Below are 18,924 nucleotides of genomic sequence, written 5' to 3' on the forward strand. Positions count from 1 at the left end.
CACATAAATGTGCTTAGGGCATTTTGGAAAAAGTCCATTGTGGCTAGAGAGGAAGGTGCGTGAGGGAAGGTAGGCTGAGACCAGACTGTAAAGGCTGTGTAGGTCAAATCAAAAAGACTGAACTTTTAAGGCCACAGGGACCAGGGAAGCTTTGCAAGCAGGACTGTGTGGCATGATTACAACTTTCTTTAGTGTCAAAGTGGCATGCGCTGAAAAGGAAAGATGCTGCAAGTGTGAAGATCAGTTCAGGTGTGTATCTCTACGTCAGTTTTCTGATTTTTATCCTGTCATACCAAAAACAAAGCTAACAACCCAAAAAACAAACAAATTTTTTTCTTAAAGGTCTGTTCAGATTTTCCAGTTTTGATTGTATGCAAGTTACATGTCCTCAAGAAAATATGAGCTCCAGGGCAGGGATTTATTCTCAGATATATCCCAAGGCCAAGAGCAGCATCTGGAGCACAGTAGGCACTCAACAAACATCTGTTAACGACACACATGACTTCTCCCAGTTGTGACTGTGTCTTTGAGTACATCTCTCAGTGCTTAACGGGAATCACTGCCCAATCCTATGACAACGTGCTGCTTCACCCAGGTCAGGAGACTACAAACACACACACCTGTGAGCCTTCCTGCTGAGGGGCCCGTTCAAACCCATCCTTCATCAAATCCCACTGTCTCCTAAGAGATGAATAATATGGCTCTTACTGTTACCAAGTTCTTTCCCAGAAAATTATTTTCAGTGGGGATGCTGATGAGAGAGAGATAAAGCTTTGCAATTTCTAAGTCCAGCTCTTTTCTCACTTTACAATCTATTTATGTTATTTTTTATTCTTTCCCTTGGTTCTTTTTTTCCAAATTAATGAAATCTAGACTTAGTTAACTATATATTTATTTCTTCTTGATATACATATTTAAAGCTATGTATTTCCCTAAGTACAACTTTGGCTGCTTTCCCACAGAATTTAATGTGATCTTTTTATTTTAGTTGTCTGTTAAGTAGCCTATTTTAGTATAATAGATTCATTCCTTGATCCAGTTGTTATTTAAGATATTATTTTTAAATATTCATGTGACTTTACATTTTAAATGTGTGTCATATATTTCTAATGTTATATTTGGGTTGGAAGTATGGATATGTATTTCACTGAAAAATCCTCATTGTCTGTAGGAAATGATGAATATTGGCAAAGAATCTGATTATGTAATCTTTCTATTTCATTTTGTCATTCTTTCAATCCTATCTTTTGACTGTAATGCACAGGCTTGTCATTTCTTCATAGTATTAAAAACAAACAAACAGGTGCTATCGAGTCGATTCCAACTCACAGCAACCCTATAGGACAGAGTAGAACTGCCCCATAGGGTTTCCAACAAGAGGCTGGTGGATTCAAACTGCCAACCTTTTGGTTAGCAGCCAAGCTCTTAACCACTGTGCCACCAGGGCTCATCTTCATTGTGTATTTGACTCTAGGGTACCATGATTATGTCTTCCCAGTTTCTGTCACTCATTTTGCAATTTATTACGCTCTTTGCTAATATATCTGATTTCCGAATTTAAATCCACTTTATTAGAGATCATAGTTAAAAGATCTTCCATACATTTGAAAAGGCATGATAAATATAAGCCCCATTTTGCTCATTTAGGCAGCATTTGGGAGGATGTTAATGTATTTCTGATGAATCCAACTGTATTTAGATTTTTCTCATTTATATCTGATAGCTCTATGTTTTATGGAGAATTTAGTATGTATATTTTTTTGGTTTTTTATACATGTAATATTATATGTAGGTTATTTTATGTTATCAATATTTTGGTGTTCATAAAAATAGAAAAACCAAATAACTATTAATCCACTCCTTTCTTTGTTCTGGCCGCCAAGAATCCTGAAGCCGAATTTCTGTCCAAAGCCTAGATACTGTACAAGTTGGGAGAATGCACTGCCGGGTACTAATCTTACCTGTAATTTAAATATTCCCTGACTGTATTCTGTTTTCCATAGCTCCATTTGCATTATGTACATTTTCTGTAAGTCACTTCAATTTCTTTGCAAAAGGAGGGAGGCAACAAATGGACAGTCTAGGAGATGACTGTATCTTTCTAGGGACTAGGGTAAAAAAAAAAAAATCACTGCCATCGAGTTCATTCTGACTCATAGCAACCCTACAGTACAGAGCAGAACTACCCCACAGTGTTTCCAGGGAAGAGCTGATGGATTCAAACTGCTGACTTTTTGGTTAGCAGCCATGATCTTAACCCCTATGCCACCAGGGCTCAAAAAAAACCTTTGTCGAGTCAATTCCAACTCATAGTGACCCTATATGGAACCCTGGTGCTGCAGTGGCTGCTAACTAAAAGGTTGGCAGTTCGAATCCACCAGCTGCTCCTTGAAAACCCTATGGGGCAGTTCTACCCTGTCCTATAGGGTCCTTATGAGTTGGAATTCACTCAACAGCAATGGGTTGGGGACTAGAGTAGGCACTGTGAATATGAAAGGGAATCTACACATCAATACATCCTAATTTGCTAAGGAATTTCCTAAACACATTTGTAATTATCCATCACTAAAAAAAAAAAAAAAAAAAAAACTCATAAAAAAATATATTTCTAACTCCAAAAACACCCCAAATGTCTGAATCCTATTGAGGAAGAAACTGGCCTCTGTATTACTAAACTCACATTCTCAATCTTATCTCACTGTTCCAAGCTCCTCAATCTCACCCCCTCCCTCACATGTTTTCCCCCCTTGATATTCTTAAACTTGATCCCTGCCCTCCCTTCTCCTTTTTAAGTCAGATAGGTTTCATATTCTATTTCCATTATTATTCCACCATTGTGTTGGTTGGTGATGTTAGCCACTTCTCTTTTTTCCATAAATCTCCCTCAGCAATCTTTTGTAACTGTGTCTGGGACAGTGAATTTCTTTTGCGGAGTTTGCTGCCTTCAAAATGAAAGGATATCATGGTCTAGTAAAGTGATCTAATCTAAGACTCCATGGTTTTTAAATGTTTTACATTATTTCCCCAGTCTTGGATCAGAAGTACTTCTTATCATTTTTTCATGAAAGCTTCCTGTAGTTGGCTTTTTTTTTTTTTTCCTCTAGTTCACAAAGTTAAAGCATACTCATCAGAATGTTTCCTTTGAGGATTAAATACTCTGGCTGTTCTACATATTCTCTTTTAATTTATAGAATAAAGTTGGTTTTCAAAACAGGAAAAGTTTTTTTTTTTTTTTTTTTTGGAATTTCATTAAATTATCAGTTTCTATTCAGCTTTGTGTATTTCCTCTAACACTCTGTTCACTGTAGTGGACTTAAGTCTTTTTTTTTTTGGCTGCCAAACACCTACTCCCCCCACCCTTCTAACAGGGCCTCAATTTCCTGTTTAGGAATTACTAGGTTTCCTTATACTCACTTCCGGGGACACTGAGTGCAAATCCTGCTGGCGACTTTTATCAAATCCTCTCTTTCATTCCCCAAGGGGCTGCATGTGACTGAAACACTGTTAGTTGACCTCTTTCTTCTGGGGCTATGTGTCTTGAGCAGACTAAGACTAGGGTAGAAGAAAGAGTCCAAGGTTTAATAACTGCAGGATGCCCCTGGGTGACAGGTGAACCACGGGCATCCTCTGTAGTAACTTGAAACTGTTCTGAGTTCTTCTTTGGCCTTCCCTCAGATTCCGTGGCACCACTGTATCCTATCAATTTTGCTTTCTGCTCAACATAGCCATTGTTTTCTGTTGTAAAACAAATAATTTTATATATGTACACATAGATGTCCCCGAGTGGCGCAAATGGTTACGCACTTGGCTACTAATCAAAAGATTGGTGGTTCAAGCCCACTCCAAGGCACCTCACAAGACAAGCCTGGCTATCAGCTTCCGGAAGTTCACAGCCATTAAAATTCTATGGAGTGCCGTTCTACTCCGACATACATGGAGTTGCCATGACTCAGAATCGAATTGACAGCAACTTTTTTTTTTTTAAATGTATACCTGCTCTTTTCTGTATGAGCCATCTTCTTTTGCAATGTCTTAGGTTAATTTTACTCATTTCTGTTTCACACTTGTCAATTTTCAATATCATTTTTGTTTCGGTTACTCTTATCATATAGTAGCATTTTCCCAAGTTTGCTTTGGGAAACAATAATTGTACCTCAATGTTAGCAGATATTACATGAAAAAAGAAGAGGGGAGTTAACAGTTAAGTAAGTTTGGAAAACACGGGGATAGATAAAATTAGATTCTTTTCGTGTGTATAGTGATTTTCCAATGTAGGAAGAACACAGCATGTAGCTTTTTCCAAGTTTATTTTATCAGTGAACCCTATTTAACCTGCCATATCAAAAGAAACCAGTTGTCTGTTGAACATATTTTGGGTAATGATATTCTGTTGTTGTGAGGTGCCGTGGAGTCGGTTCTGACTCATAGTAACTCTCTGCACAACAGAACGCAACACTGCCCAGTCCTGCACCATCCTCACAATTGTTGCTTGAGCCCATTGTTGCAGCCACTGTGCCATTCCATCTCCTTGAGGGTCCTCCTCTTTTTTGCTGACCTTCTACTTTACCAAGCATGATGTCCTTCTCCAGGGCCTGATCCCTCCACAACATGTCCAAAGTAGGTGAGATATTCTAGATGCTGTTATTTACTGCCTCCAGTGAGGACTTTAGTTCTTGTGCTTTCAATAGCGCACTGCTCTCTCTTTCATTGTCTTTTCCTTTTAAATACTGGTCATTCCTACTTAGTATTCATCTTCCCCCATCCTATCTGTTTGTGATTCTTGTGGTTACTTGAATGTCTCATGTATACTTTTAAAATCTTGAGGCTTGATTTTTTTTTTTTATGGAATTACAAAATTTTTTTTTAACTGATCTAGGCGGTTTAAATTTTTCAACATGTGCCTATGATCAAAGCTTATATTTTTAAAGTCTTTTTTTTGTTGTTGTTTACTACTGGTATTTCCTGTTTCTATTGCTCTTTGGTAGATTAGAGTTCCACTGGCATTCTTGATTATTGCTCAGTGTTTATAACTGTAACTTTCCTGAAGCATGCAACACCTTGGTGGTACTTTCTTTACTGTTTCTGCAACACAAATTTCAGAATTTTGAGCTTCTATTTTTATCAATGTGGACCTATAAACTTCTAGTGGTGATTTATAAGATATTCTCAAAAATACTCCTGAACCTCAGTGATGAAATCAGAATGTTAAATCATGGTGGTTCATAGGATAATTTAGGAAGATGAATTTCTTTAGACTCCCTTAGTAAATTCCTTGATCTACATAAAGGTGTGTGGTATAGAACTTTATCCACAATCTCAAACCAGCTTATCTGTAACTTGGTCATGTTGGTGTTTTTTTTTTCTGTTAAGTGAATGCTCAATTTTTTTCATTTTGATATGTAGACAAATAGACAAATAGCTCAAGCACAGACCTGGAGTAAAATATTTTTTCCTGATCACTTTCCTGATAGCCAATTCCTCTGACTGCACTGGCCAAATGAAAGGCAACTGTCAGTAACAAGGACACTGGGAGCAAGAGGCAACAGATGATGGTAAAACAATATACTAATACTTTTTCACCTAATGATTACACTTTAGAGAAAAAATATTTCCTGACTGATCATAGCTACATTACTCAACAAATGGAGCACTGGAAACAATCTAATTGACTAACATTTAGAGAATTGTTAAGAAAAATATGCTGAGATGAATCCTTACAAACTATACTTAAATTTTATTCTTTAGAAGCATAGAAGACTACATAAGGGAATATCTTAAGTAACTTTTTATCATAAAAATTAGAAAAAAGATAGAAAATCTAGGTATAATAAAAACAGTATTTGCACAGTGATAAGGATATGCTAAATATACTAAAGGAAATGCTGTTATTTGCAATGGAGATGTTCTTTGTATTCTTTTATTTACTAAAGTTAACTAATAAAAAAATACAGGTTCTTAGACAAACCATTTTATCTATAGGCAAACTATAATGTGGGTATTATATTTACACAAGTTTATAAATAGATTTATATATAATAACATATACACACTTATATGTATATAAATCACACATATACACGTATATATGTATATAAACATAAAATATTGCTATGGATAAAAAGGCTTTCTCATTAAATACGATGCACATTTAGACAAAATACACATTTGTTTCTTTATAAGAATACAGTCAATTTTCCTATTTGGGATGTAGTCCTTATTTTCCCCAAACTGTCTTGTCTCCACATAAATTATGGAGGAAGTTAAAAACCAAGGTCATTCTAAGTATGCCATGTCAAAGGCAACAAGAACTCCCAGACATTGTATACTCAAACAAACAAGCATTCTAAAAGCAGAGACTTAATTAAATAAAATTAGTTAATTTTAAGTATGACTTTTTAAAAAATGTGGATTCCTTGGCTTAAATCTAGGAATACCCTAAACCAAAGTGAACAAATGCAGTTACTTGGGATTGGAAAAAGGGAAGAAGAGGCATACTGTACCTGAGGGTCTCATTACCCTGACTGCGAAGGTGACACAAGTTCATAATGAAGAACAGAATCTAATGTTTAAACAGGACAGATATAAGGGAATGTAGAAGCCACCTACATACTCTGAAAAGATCTATGGTAGAAAAAAATCTAAAGAGGGAGAGGCCGTGAGGACTGGTTTGTTATGGCCAGGAAACTAGCTGAGAGGCAGGAACAAAGCCAAGCAGCTTTTCTCATCAAGCATTTATTGCTCTGTTTAAATCTCTTTGAAGAATCATAGATGTATATGAAATACTCACTGGGTAAGATCCACTCTTCCCCCAGCCAGAACGCTGAGACTAACCCAAATCTTAGTGACATGCAATTGAAATATACAACTGTCTCCTTGACGTCAGCTTTTAACACTGTCAACATTAAAGGTGAGGTCCATTCCAACAACCCTTGGTGGACATTTATGCTCTTCACAAGTTGTCTGAAACCTTTCAAGAAAATAGCATCAGTGGTCTTTATGAGCATGATATAAAAGTCTTTCTTAATCTATCAATAAAGGGCAGTTAAACTAAAAATTTCTGCTTTGTTCCAAGCAGCAGATAATTGATGAAGCCTTGTCCCAGGAAGAGCTCCAAAGCACTTTACACAGGGATACTCAGAGGACTGTTTTCTGGGAAGCCGAGTATCTCACTCAGCCCTCCTCAATTTCTTAAATACTGTAATTTTGTATCTTTCTTATCATGCTTTCTTCATCTTAGAAAGTTTTTTATTCAGCAAACATCTTACTAACATTAAAATAACTTTTAAAGAAAAAACTTCACCCACAAGCCTGCCACTACATGAGCCAATTTGTCCACAGGATATATCACTTGTAGTTGTAAGCATACCATATATGATGGAGTCAAACATTTCTAAAGGCATTACCTTTACATTCCCTGACAACATGCTCTGGTAAACTGCCCTAGCGTGCACATTTAATTAGGACATATTATAAGAAATTCAGTGTAAGCGCCAGACCCATCAAAAATATAAACATTTAATGGACTCCCCCTAAACATATACCACAAAACACATACTTTATAGAAAACATAGTTTTAAGACACTTAATTCACATTTATAAACCACTTCACATCTTACCTCTTCTCCAGACAGATAGTAGGCTGAGAGCAGTCCACCAACAAAGCGTATATTTACTTCAAAAACAGAAATTGCAGCATTCTATGGGAAAAAATGAAGGAGGTTCATAAAATGATAGTACACAATTCAGAACACTATCATTGTGGTAAAATTCACTAAATATTTACATTTTGTTCAAATCTTATATGCTTGCCCACACCCATTTATATATAAGGGAAAAATTTCCATTTTTTAATGTCAAAATAGACATACAGATAAACATGATATTTAAAGTCAAAATTATAAAAATATTTAAAATAAAGTTCTTTCCTCCTTCTGTTCAACAGTAGATAGAATTCTCAGCACTCGCTATTTGTGCACGTATGATAGGGCTAGGGCATTCTAGTTTTCTATTTTGTGCTATCTATTTTGTTTATTTGGATGCTTTATGCTTTGGCCAGGAGTTCAACATTACTCTAGCATTCTTCCCACATCACTGCAAAGATGCAGAGATCGAACATAAATAGGATTTGAAGTCAGGGACTTGGGTTCTAGTGCTGGTTCCCCACTTTCTACCTGTGGCCTGGGATGGTCACGACTCCTTGGGAAAAAGATTTCCTCTTTGCATAAAGGAGATGATAATAATAATGTGTGTTGTACCTTGCTGAAACAGCTCTTATTTTTATCAGTAATAGCTTGATTTTATTATTATTTGCAATGTACCTATCCTGTGCATATGTCTTTACATGAATTATGTCTCTTAATCCTCACACCAACCTTATGAAGTAATTACTATTATTATGTTCATGTTACAGACAAAGAAACTGAGAGTTACAGTGGCTCGTGTGACTTGTTCAATGTCAGACAAGTGGCAGTAGATTTGAACTTTGATACTGATTCCTGGTCTAGGGCTCTTCCCCACTCTCTATCCTGTCTCAAAATGTCTCACGTGGTAAGGCATTAAGTCTCTTTACTAACAGTCAAAGTGAAATACAAACAGTAATTGCTGCCAATATTTTTATTATTTTACATTATTTGGCTACTAAATGAATCTGTCCTGCATTCTCTTATGAGATACTCTAGCACAGCTAAGTTTTGATACATGGAATGTACACTTCCAGCTTCAGTAAGCTTTTTTTCATGTTCTTTAGGCCCAGTTAGTAATTGTTCACTTTTGCCTAAAGTCAAACCATTCACAGATAATCATGGGGGCTAAGAGCAAACTATAATACATGTACTAAATATCCAGCAGATGAGCTTAGTCAAAACTGTCAGATATTCTTTCTTTTAACAAATATTTATGGAGCAGCTACTAGGTGCCAAGCACTGTGCTAAGTGCTGAGGCCACATCAACAAAGACTGAAAAGATCCTCAATCTCATGGAGTCTACATTTTAGTGGGAGGAAGCACCTCCAGAAAAAAAGGGAGACACATACTCATTTTATTCCCACATGCTCTCTCTGGAAAGTTACAAGAATCTAAGAATCAAAGCTAAGTGTTTGTCTAACTAAAAAATTTCAAATAATTTCCTAAAAAAGAAAGATTATGAAAACTAGTTCGAAGAGAGAATTACTGGGTTACGGTTAAGCAAAAGTATCACAAAATAAGACTTTTTGGTGAACTTGTTTAATTGTGTTTCATAATTTATAATATGCACATATCATAATTTGATTAAAAATACCCTGTCGTTGTTAGGTGCCGCTGAGTAGGTTCCAACTCATAGTGACCCTATGTACAACAGAAGGAAACACTGGCCAGTCTTGAAAAATTCTCACAATGATTTTTATACTTGAGTCCATTGTTGCAGCCGCTGTGTCAATCTAGCTCATTGAGGGTCTTCCTCTTTTTCACTTACCCTCTACTTTACCAAGCATGATGTCCTTCTCCAGGGACTGATCCTTCCTGATAACATGTCCAAAGGATGTGAGACGTTGTCTCACCATCCTTGCCTCTAAGGAGCATTCTGGTTGTACTTCTTCCAAGACAGATTTGTTTGTTCTTTTGGCAGTCCATGGTATATTCAATATTCTTCGCCAACACCACAATTCAAAGGCGTCAGTTCTTCGGTCTTCCTTATTCATTGTCCAGCTTTTGCATGAATATGAGGCAACTGAAAACACCACGGCTTGGGGCAGGCGCACCTCAGTCTTCAACACGACAACTTTGCTTTTCAACACTTTAAAGAGGTCTTTTGCAGCAGATCTGCCCAATGCAATGCGTCTTTTGATTTCTTGACTGCTGCTTCTATAGCTGTTGATTGTAGATTCAAGTAAAATGAAATCCTTGACAATTTCAGTCTTTTCTCCATTTATCATGATGTTGCTTATTGACCAGGTTGTGAGGATTTTTATTTTATTTATGTTGAGGTGTAATCCATACTGAAGGCTGTGGTCTTTGATCTTCATCAGTAAGCGCTTCAAGTTCTCTTCACTTCCAGCAAGCAAGGTTGTGTCATCTGCATAACGCAGGTTGTTAATGCATCTTCCTCCGGTCTTGATGCCCAGTTCTTCATAGAGCCAGCTTCTCGGATTACTTGCTCAGGATACAGATTGAATAGATACGGTGAAAGGATACAACCCTGACGCACACCTTTTAGGACTTTAAACCACGCAGTATCCCCTTGTTCTGTTCCAACAACTGCCTCTTGATCTATGTAAGGGTTACTCATGAGCACAGTTAAGTTCTGAAATTCCCATTCTCCACAATGTTATCCATGATTTGTTATGATCCACACAGTTGAATGCCTTAACATAGACAATAAAACACAAGTAAACATCTTTCTGGTACTTTCTGCTTTCAGCCAGGATCCATCTGACATTAGCAATGATATCCCTCATTCCATGTCCTCTTCTGAATCTGACTTGAATTTCTGGCAGTTCCCTGTCAACATGCTGCTGCGGCTGCTTTTAAATGATCTTCAGCAAAATTCCACCTGTGTGTGATACTGATAGTGTTCTATAATCTCCACATTCAGCTGGATCACCTTTCTTGGGAATAGGCATAAATATGAATCTCTTCCAGGTACCTGTCTTCCAAATTTCTTGGCACAGACACGTGAGCACTTCCAGTATTGCATCCATTTGTTGAAACATCTCAATTGATATTCTGTCAATTCCTGGAGCCTTGTTTTTTGCCAATGCCTTCGGTGCATCTTGGACTTCTTCTTTCAATACCACTGATTCCTAATCAACCTCCTGAAACGGTTGAACGTCAACCAATTCTTTTAGGTATAATGACTCTGTATATTCCTTCCATCTTCTTTTGATGTTTCCTGCATTGTTTGATATCTTCCCTGTAGAATCCTTCAGTATTGCAACTCTAGGCTTGGATTTTTTCCTCAGTTCTTTCACCTTGAGAAATGTCAACCATTTTCTTCCCTTTTGGTTTTCTATCTCCAGCTCTTTGCACATGCCATTATAATACTTTACTTTGTCTTCTCAACCTTCCCTTTGAAATCTTCTGTTCAGTTTTTTTACTTCATTATTTCTTCCTTTTGCTTTTGCTACTCAACATTGAAAAACAGGTTACAGAGTCTCTTCTGACACATATTTTGGTCTTTTCTTTCTTTCTCGTATTTTTAATGACCTCGTGCTTCCTTTATGTATGACGTCCTTGATGTCATTTCACAACTCAACTGGTCTTCAGTCAAATCTATTCTTGAAATGGTCTCTAAATTCAGGTAGGATATACTCAAGGCCGTACTTTGGCTCTTGTGGACTTGTCCTAATTTTCTTCAGTTTCAACTTGAACTTGTACATGAGCAACTGATGGTCTCTTCTGCAGTCAGCCCCTGGCCTTGTTCTGATTGATGACATTAAGCTTTTCCACCGTCTCTTTCCATAGATGTAGTCGATTTGATTCTAGCAAGGTCTGTGTGTACAGTCACTTTATGTTGTTGAAAAAGTTGTTTCCAATGAATAAACTGTTGGTCTTCCAAAATTCTATCATGCGATCTCTGGCATCAGTTTCTATCACCAAGGCCATATTTTCCGACCACCAATCCTTCTTCTTTGTTTCCAACTTTCAAATTCCAATCATCAGTAATTACAAATGCATCCTGATTGCATGTTCCATCAATTTCAGGCTGCAGAAATTGGTAAAAATGTTTAACTTCTTTATCTTTGGCCTTAGTGGTTGGCGTGTAAATTTGAATAATAGTTTTATTAACTGGTCTTCCTTGTAGGTGTATGGATATTACCCTAGCACTGACAGCGTTGTACTTCAGGATAGATCTTGAAATGTTCTTTTTGATGATGAATGCAATGCCATTCCTCTTCAAGTTGTCATTCCTGGCATAGAAGACCATATGATTGTCTGATTCAGAATGCCCGATACCAGTCCATTTAAGCCCGCTAATGCCTAGGATATTGATGTTTTTGTGTTCCTTTTCATTTCTGACAACTTCCAGTTTTTCTAGATTCATACTTCTGACATTCCACGCTGCAAGTATTAATGGATGTTTGCAGCTGTTTCTTCTCATTTTGAGTCATGCTGCATCAGGAAACGAAGGTCCAGAAAGCTTGACTCCATCTACGCCATTAAGGTCAACTGTGCTTGAAGAGGCAGCTCTTCCACAGTTGTCTGAGTGCTTTCCAACCTGGGGGGCTCGTCTTTCGGCACTATATCAGACAATGTTCTGCTGCTATTCATAACGTTTTCACTCGCTAATGATTTTCATAAATAGACCACTGGGTCCTTCTTCCTAGTCTGTCTTAGTCTGGAAGCTCAGTTGAAACCTCTCTGCCATGGGAAACCCTGCTGGTATTTAAATACCAGTGGGTAACTTCCAGCATCACTGCAATACATAGGCCCCCACAGTATGACAAACTGACAGGCATGTGGGGGGAAAGCACTCTACACAGGTACAATTTATCTTTGAGGTATATTACTATGAATGAGTACTATATAAATATTGGTAAAAGCTTTTATATTCCACTAAATTACTGCCTTCAGTATGGATTACACCTTAGCATAAAGAAAACAAAAATTCTCACAGCTGGACCAATAAGCAACATCATAATAAATGGAGAAAAGATAGAAGCTCTCAAGGATTTCATTTCACTTGAATCCGCAATCAAAGCCCACAGAAGCAGCAGTTAAAAAATCAAATGATGTATCGCATTGGGCAAATCTGCGGCAGAAGACATCACTGAAGTGTTAAAAATCAAAGTCACTTTGAGGACTAAGGTGTGCCTGGCGCAAGCCATGGTTATTTTCAATTGCTTCCTGTGCATGGGAAAGCTGGGCAATGAATAAGAAAGACTGAAGAACTGATGTATTTGAATTACGGTGCTGGCAAAGAATACTGAATATACCATGGACTGCCAGAATAACAAACAAATTAGTCCTGGAAGAAGTACAGCCAGAACGTTCTTTAGAAGCCAGGATGTTTAAACTTAGCCTCACGTACTTTGGACATGTTATCAGGAGGGACAAGTCCCTGGAGAAGGTACACTAGAGGGTCAGTGAAAAAGAGGAAGACTTTCAAGGAGATGAGTTGACACAGTGGCTGCAACGATGGGCTCAAGCACAGCAATGACTGTGAAGATGGTGCAGTCCTGGGCAATGTTTCCTTTTGCTGTACATATGGTTGCTGTGAGTCGGAACCAACTCGATGGAACCTAACAACAACAACATATCACTGCTTAGGAAAAGGGAGGGAAATAGATTAATTTGTTTGGGTTCACGCACTATATTTCTCACGTCTAAGATTAATAATATCTAATAAATTTAAACCCTCAAATGATGTCACTCAATTTGTACTTGTGTTTTTGATTCTTAAACCTGAGAGAAGTCCTCCACATTTCTGCCTATTGAAGTCTGTTAAGATGATTTTATATTCTTATTCTGGCTATGGGTACATTAGATATGCATCGTCTCATTCCTTCTTTGAAAATATTTGGTTATCAGGACCTTGATATAGACATGTGATAAAAATTATTTCAAGGCAGAGGATTGGGTCATGTCAAATATCACACAAAATATATCTTTAGCTAGGCATCAATCGCCTGTTTGTACAGTTGTTCAACCAGATATTGATCTGGCTATGTATTCCAAAACGTAAATTCTATTCATCTTGCTCCCTCTGTGAAATACGGAGAGAGATGACTTTGCAAGGTGCCACGCTCAAGGTCAGTTGCTATGTCTTTTGAATTCCATGGATATAATAGTCTAGTGAGCCTCTCCAGGAAGTAAATCAGGCTTATTAGAGAATCCATGCAGGTTCCCAGTAATTGTTATGTCCTTCTCTTTAAAATCTTGCTCAGGGGTGTCACAAGGTCACCATCAGTTTTCAATGTCACCATCTTCCTCTTTTTGAAAACCAGAACTACATCTCAGTTCCTAGCATCTGATTATTTCTCCCTTTAAAAAAAAAAAAAAAGAAATCTAAATTATTGAGAAACCTTAATTTGAGAGCTTTTTCAATATTCTGGGATAGATTATGCTTTAGGCCAGAGGACTGAAATTTAGAGATGTTAAATCACTGTACACAGCTGACCTAAATCTTTTGTCCAGTCCCTTCCTTCCTTAAGTGATGAGGGCTAAGAAGATAAAAATTCTCCTGCCATAACAAATTGGTTGCTTATACTGAGGGAAACAGACTATAAATACACTGACCCAGAGTCAGAAAGACCAGAGATTGAAGGCTGGTTCAGGAGCCACCTGAGCATGACATCTCAGGTGAATCTTGGTTTTCTTATTTGTAAAAAGAGATAATGCATTCCTTATAAGGCACTGTGAGTTCATAAATATACACATTCTTCATAATATCTGGCACAGTTAAGGCACTCAGTAAACAGCCACTGTTGTTATCACTGTGCTGTTGCTCAGCTTAAATATATTAAGGCCTGCCTTCCACAGGGATTACCAGAAAACCAGAAACTCTAGAATTATACTATATTAAATTCCAGAATATAAACAGATACATTTTCTCTGACCCTGTTTTTCAATGGCTGAAAATTCTCTTTGGGGATTTAATTCCTGATCAAACTTCTTTTTGTGCTTTGATATACTTTATAAGACATCTGGATTTTCAAAAGTTAACTTCCACAATCTGACGATTTTAGGTTTTTATAAACTTCTGATTCAGGTTTCTATTAAAATAATCTTATTACACTTAAATGAATTTATTCCTTCTATTAATACTGTTGCAAAAACTTTTACAATGTTCTAAAATGTTTTCACTGACTTACTCTAACGGCAGAAGAGAGGTTATGGCAGGAAGAGGACAATGTAGAGGGAGGATCCTGAAGTGACTAACACTAAAACTTTGTGTGATTTGTTCTAGCAATTCATGTCAATTTTACGATCTATTTTGCCTATTTGTTTTAACATAAAATTAGCTTTCCCCTTAGATCATTCAATAAGATTGCATGCCAGGAATATGCTCGATGTATTCTGTGGCTTCTGGTACACAGTCGTATATGAGTGCCAGTTTGAGAAATAAATCCAGTCTTTTGTTTAGATTGCATGCACCTATTAGTTATTATCACCACTACGAGCAAGTGAAACTTAGACATTTTTGGATAAAGGCATATCCATAAAAGAATCTGGATTGGAGATATTGTTCTTTTATTTTGATTCTCCTCTAGCAAAAATCATTGCATCAAAGAACATACTTAACAAAACTCACCTCTAAATTCAATAAATGAATTTGCGCCAGAAACCAAAGGGTAAGGATTACAAATCACGGACAAATCAGGCTTCAGTACTAATCTCTGCTATTGTCATGGATGTCACAGACTGATAATTTTCACTTTAAGCTTAACGCTTTCCTTAATATTTATGTCCTATGATTTACTGTACTTACATGTAAAATTATAATACAGTGATAAAGATTGCTAAAATGGATGAAAAAGAGTCAACTCTGTAAGTTAGTATACATGGCCCCCTCCCTCATCCTTAACATTGTGCTCCATCTCTCTACTAGGAAAGCCTTCGTGAGCTCATGGGTGTGAAGAACCTAACCCTAACTGGGCAAGCGGGGAAGGTGGTTACTTCATCCCTGTTCCATAATGACCACCTGAAGACCAGCCTCCTACCACCAAAAAAGATGACATTTTAAATGACTCAGAAATTTACTGTTATATTTTCATAAGCCACTTACTCATCAAAATGATCTATAAAATGATCTATTTTAATAGATCTCAGTGGGTGAAATTATGGGCTTGACTATGTAAGTAACAAATTTAGGTTTCATAACAATTCAACCAGTTTACTTTTGACTAAGGAACTTTTGAGGCACAAGCTTCTCCTGAGGACTAGGTAAGTTGTTTCTCTGGGCCTTCAGGCTCTTTGATAATTATTTAGAATCAAATTTGTACCAGAATTCTCCTTAACTGTTATCTTATGATTCCATCTAGCATGATAGATATGATTTTGCATTTGAAAAAGAACTCCTGGAAAAGAAAGTTTTTTCTTTTCGGAAATATTTTAATCCTATTTTGAGTGTCTGATCCTAATTGTTGTAAAACTACTTATATGTACTTCAGGTCCTTCAGGCTGAATTCAAAGCATAATAGTTTCTTTTCAAAAAGGGCAATGCTATGAGCCTTAAAACCAGAGATTATTATTATTATTATTACTTTGCTAGCTATTCTTCCAGACTCCCTATCAGCTATCAATGAATTCTAAGCCAGGGTTTCTCAAGCTACTATCAAACATGGAAAAAAAAAAAAAAAAAAACCCTGTAACTGTCAAGTCAATTCCGACTCATAGCGACCCTAAAGGACAGAGTAGAACTGCCCAATAGGGTTTCCAAGGAGCAGCTGGTGGATAAGAACTGCAGATCTTCTGGTTAGCAGCTGAACGCTTAACCACATGAGAAGCAAGCAAGGCTTAATAACAACTGCCCCACTACAAACTAACGCAGTGACGATGTGTAGTAACAACTGCTCCACGACTAACCAATGCAGTAACTACTTTTAATAACTAATACAATAACAACTGCTCCACTACTAACTCAGGCTATAACTATACTTCACCTTACTGAGAAACATGTTGGGAACGATATGAGACTTTTCAAAGCCATTGATTAAAGAGAGGTAGTTGTCTATAAGGAGCCCTGGCATCGCAGTGGTTAAGCACTTGGCTGCTAACCGGCAGTTCAAACCCACCAACCGCTCCACGGGAAGAAGATGTGGTAGTCCGCTCCTGTAAGGATTTACAGTCTTAGAAACTCTATGGGGCAGTTCTCTGTCCTCAAGGGTCGCTATGAGTCAGAATCGACTCTACAACAAATGGGCTTGGTTTTTTTTTTCTTTAACTGCCTATAAGCCATGCCTGCGGGAAAAAGATGTAGCAGTCTGCTTCCACAAGGATTACAGCCTTGGATACCCTATGGGGTAGCTCTACTCTATCCTACGGTTGGTATCAACTTGATGGCAATGGGTTTTTTTTTTTTTTTGGTTTTATGAAGCCTTGCCTATGTTTAGCCTTAGTGTACACCAATTTTATTTATAAATGGTATTTCAGAGTATGTGTTGAATTAATATTCTGGGGATTAAGAATAAATACAAAAGTCCCCTTAACAGATTAAATTGTAATACTTAATAGCGTAACTCAGTGTAACACTGTTCTAGCAGCTTTTAGTTTCAATTCTGAGTAACACCAATCTCTTAAGATTAACAAAGTGCAAGTTCTCTGGGCCAGAAAGCTAGAAAAATAGCCACCTTCCTCTATGTTAATGAGCTGGTTTTACCACACAGAACCAGAAGGCCCTCGGGTAGCAGCCCAATCATAATTAATTTCTGTCAGAGAGAACAACTCAGTATCCTCTTACAGTCAAAACCCAAATCATCAACCCTTGGCAAGGCCCTCCTTAGCATTCAGATGAAAATACCGAACAACTCAATTCAACAGGATAATTAACTTAGTTATCTGCAGACATTTTATAGGAGTAAGAATCACTTCTATGGCATAGAATTCTAGACTTAAGCCAAGTACTTGTTCAGGCATTTGAGAAGACCCAAAGTTACTTCTTGAGGTCAGTTTACATCCTTCCATCAGGGAACCTAGCAGTTTATTTTTTTGAGAAGTAGGATGGCATTTCAACTGGATAAGCAAGAAGTCTGAGTCTTTAAATTAAAAAAAAAAAACGTCATCTTTGCCAACAGTACCTCTATCTTCTAAAACATATGCTGCTCATCACAATCAAAGGCACACTCCAGGTGCTTGCCAAAGATCACAGTCACAGTGCACTCCTAGTTAGTCTCTGGAACAAACTAATCATTTATGCTTCATCATTCTCAAAACTCTGTCCCTCATATTGAGACATCGTTTTACCTCAATGGAGACAAAACATTTTTTAAGGATGATTTTAATATAACTTTGGCTTTTTCTGAGAGTTTGCAGAAGAAATCATCTGAAGAAAACTTCTACATATTCTACAAAATTCACCACTAAAGATATTTTTAATATTTCTTATGTAAGGAATCAGGTAATTAACATCTCTTTAAAAGTTATCAGTAAAGAACAGGAAGCTCAAAAATGAATTTTGCAAACACCCAAATAGCCTGGGTGCCTTTATGAAACTCATGATCATTTGTCCTTATTGTAAAGGTCTTTCTGTATCAATAGTCACCACAAATCCATATTGGAAGTAAATAAGGTAAAAACAGGTAGAACAACTGCACTTGAACTCCAGATCATTTCTAATTAAATAAAAGTATAATATAACGCAGCTGCCCTTGCACCCTGTCAGTTTGTCTTCCAGCTGAGTCTAGCATGGTCTGTTGGGGAGCAGGACAAGATAGTGCTTATCTCCTCATTTGTTTAACAAACATGTATTGAATACCTGAATCATGCACTCTAATGAGTACCATGATATTAAGATTACATTCCTAACCTCAAAGGACTCAAATTCTCTGGCTGCCTGTATCTCTCTCAACTCTTTCATTTCCCCTCCAAGAGAAAGCAGGGTCATTGAGTTAGGCAGCTGTTGTTGTTAGGTGCTGTCGAGTCATTTCCAACTCACAGCAACCCTATGTACAACAGAATGAAACACTGCCTGGATCTGTGCCATCTTTGCAATCATTGCTATGTTTGAGCCCATTGTTGCAGCCACTGTGTCAATCCATCTTGCTGAGGGTCGTCTTCTTTTTTGCTGACCCTCTACTTTACCAAGTATGATGTCCTTCTTCAGGGACTGGCCTCCTGTTTCTTTTGAGTTGTGCCACATCAGCAAATGAAGCTCTGGAAAGCTTTACTCCACCTGCATCATTAAGGCTGACTCTACTTTGAGGACACAGCTCTTCCCCAGTTATATTTTGAGTGCCTTCCAACCTGAGGGGCTCATCTTCCAGCACTACACTAGAAAATGTTCCACTGC

The 18,924-nt window shown here is 37.3% G+C and overlaps 1 protein-coding gene across 3 annotated transcripts in view; it reads right to left on the reverse strand.

Moving 5' to 3' along the window:
• Nucleotides 1–18,924, reverse strand: part of MAN1A1 (mannosidase alpha class 1A member 1) — a 188,156-nt gene that overhangs the window by 103,404 nt on the left and 65,828 nt on the right. For all 3 annotated transcript variants that reach the window (XM_049899988.1, XM_049899971.1, XM_049899979.1), the window contains exon 5: nt 7,617–7,697. In XM_049899988.1, coding sequence (XP_049755945.1) covers nt 7,617–7,697 — 81 coding nt within the window. The remainder of the gene's footprint in view (nt 1–7,616; nt 7,698–18,924) is intronic.

This window comes from Elephas maximus, chromosome 1 (genome assembly GCF_024166365.1).
Source record: "Elephas maximus indicus isolate mEleMax1 chromosome 1, mEleMax1 primary haplotype, whole genome shotgun sequence".
NCBI classification, from domain to species: Eukaryota; Metazoa; Chordata; class Mammalia; order Proboscidea; family Elephantidae; genus Elephas; species Elephas maximus.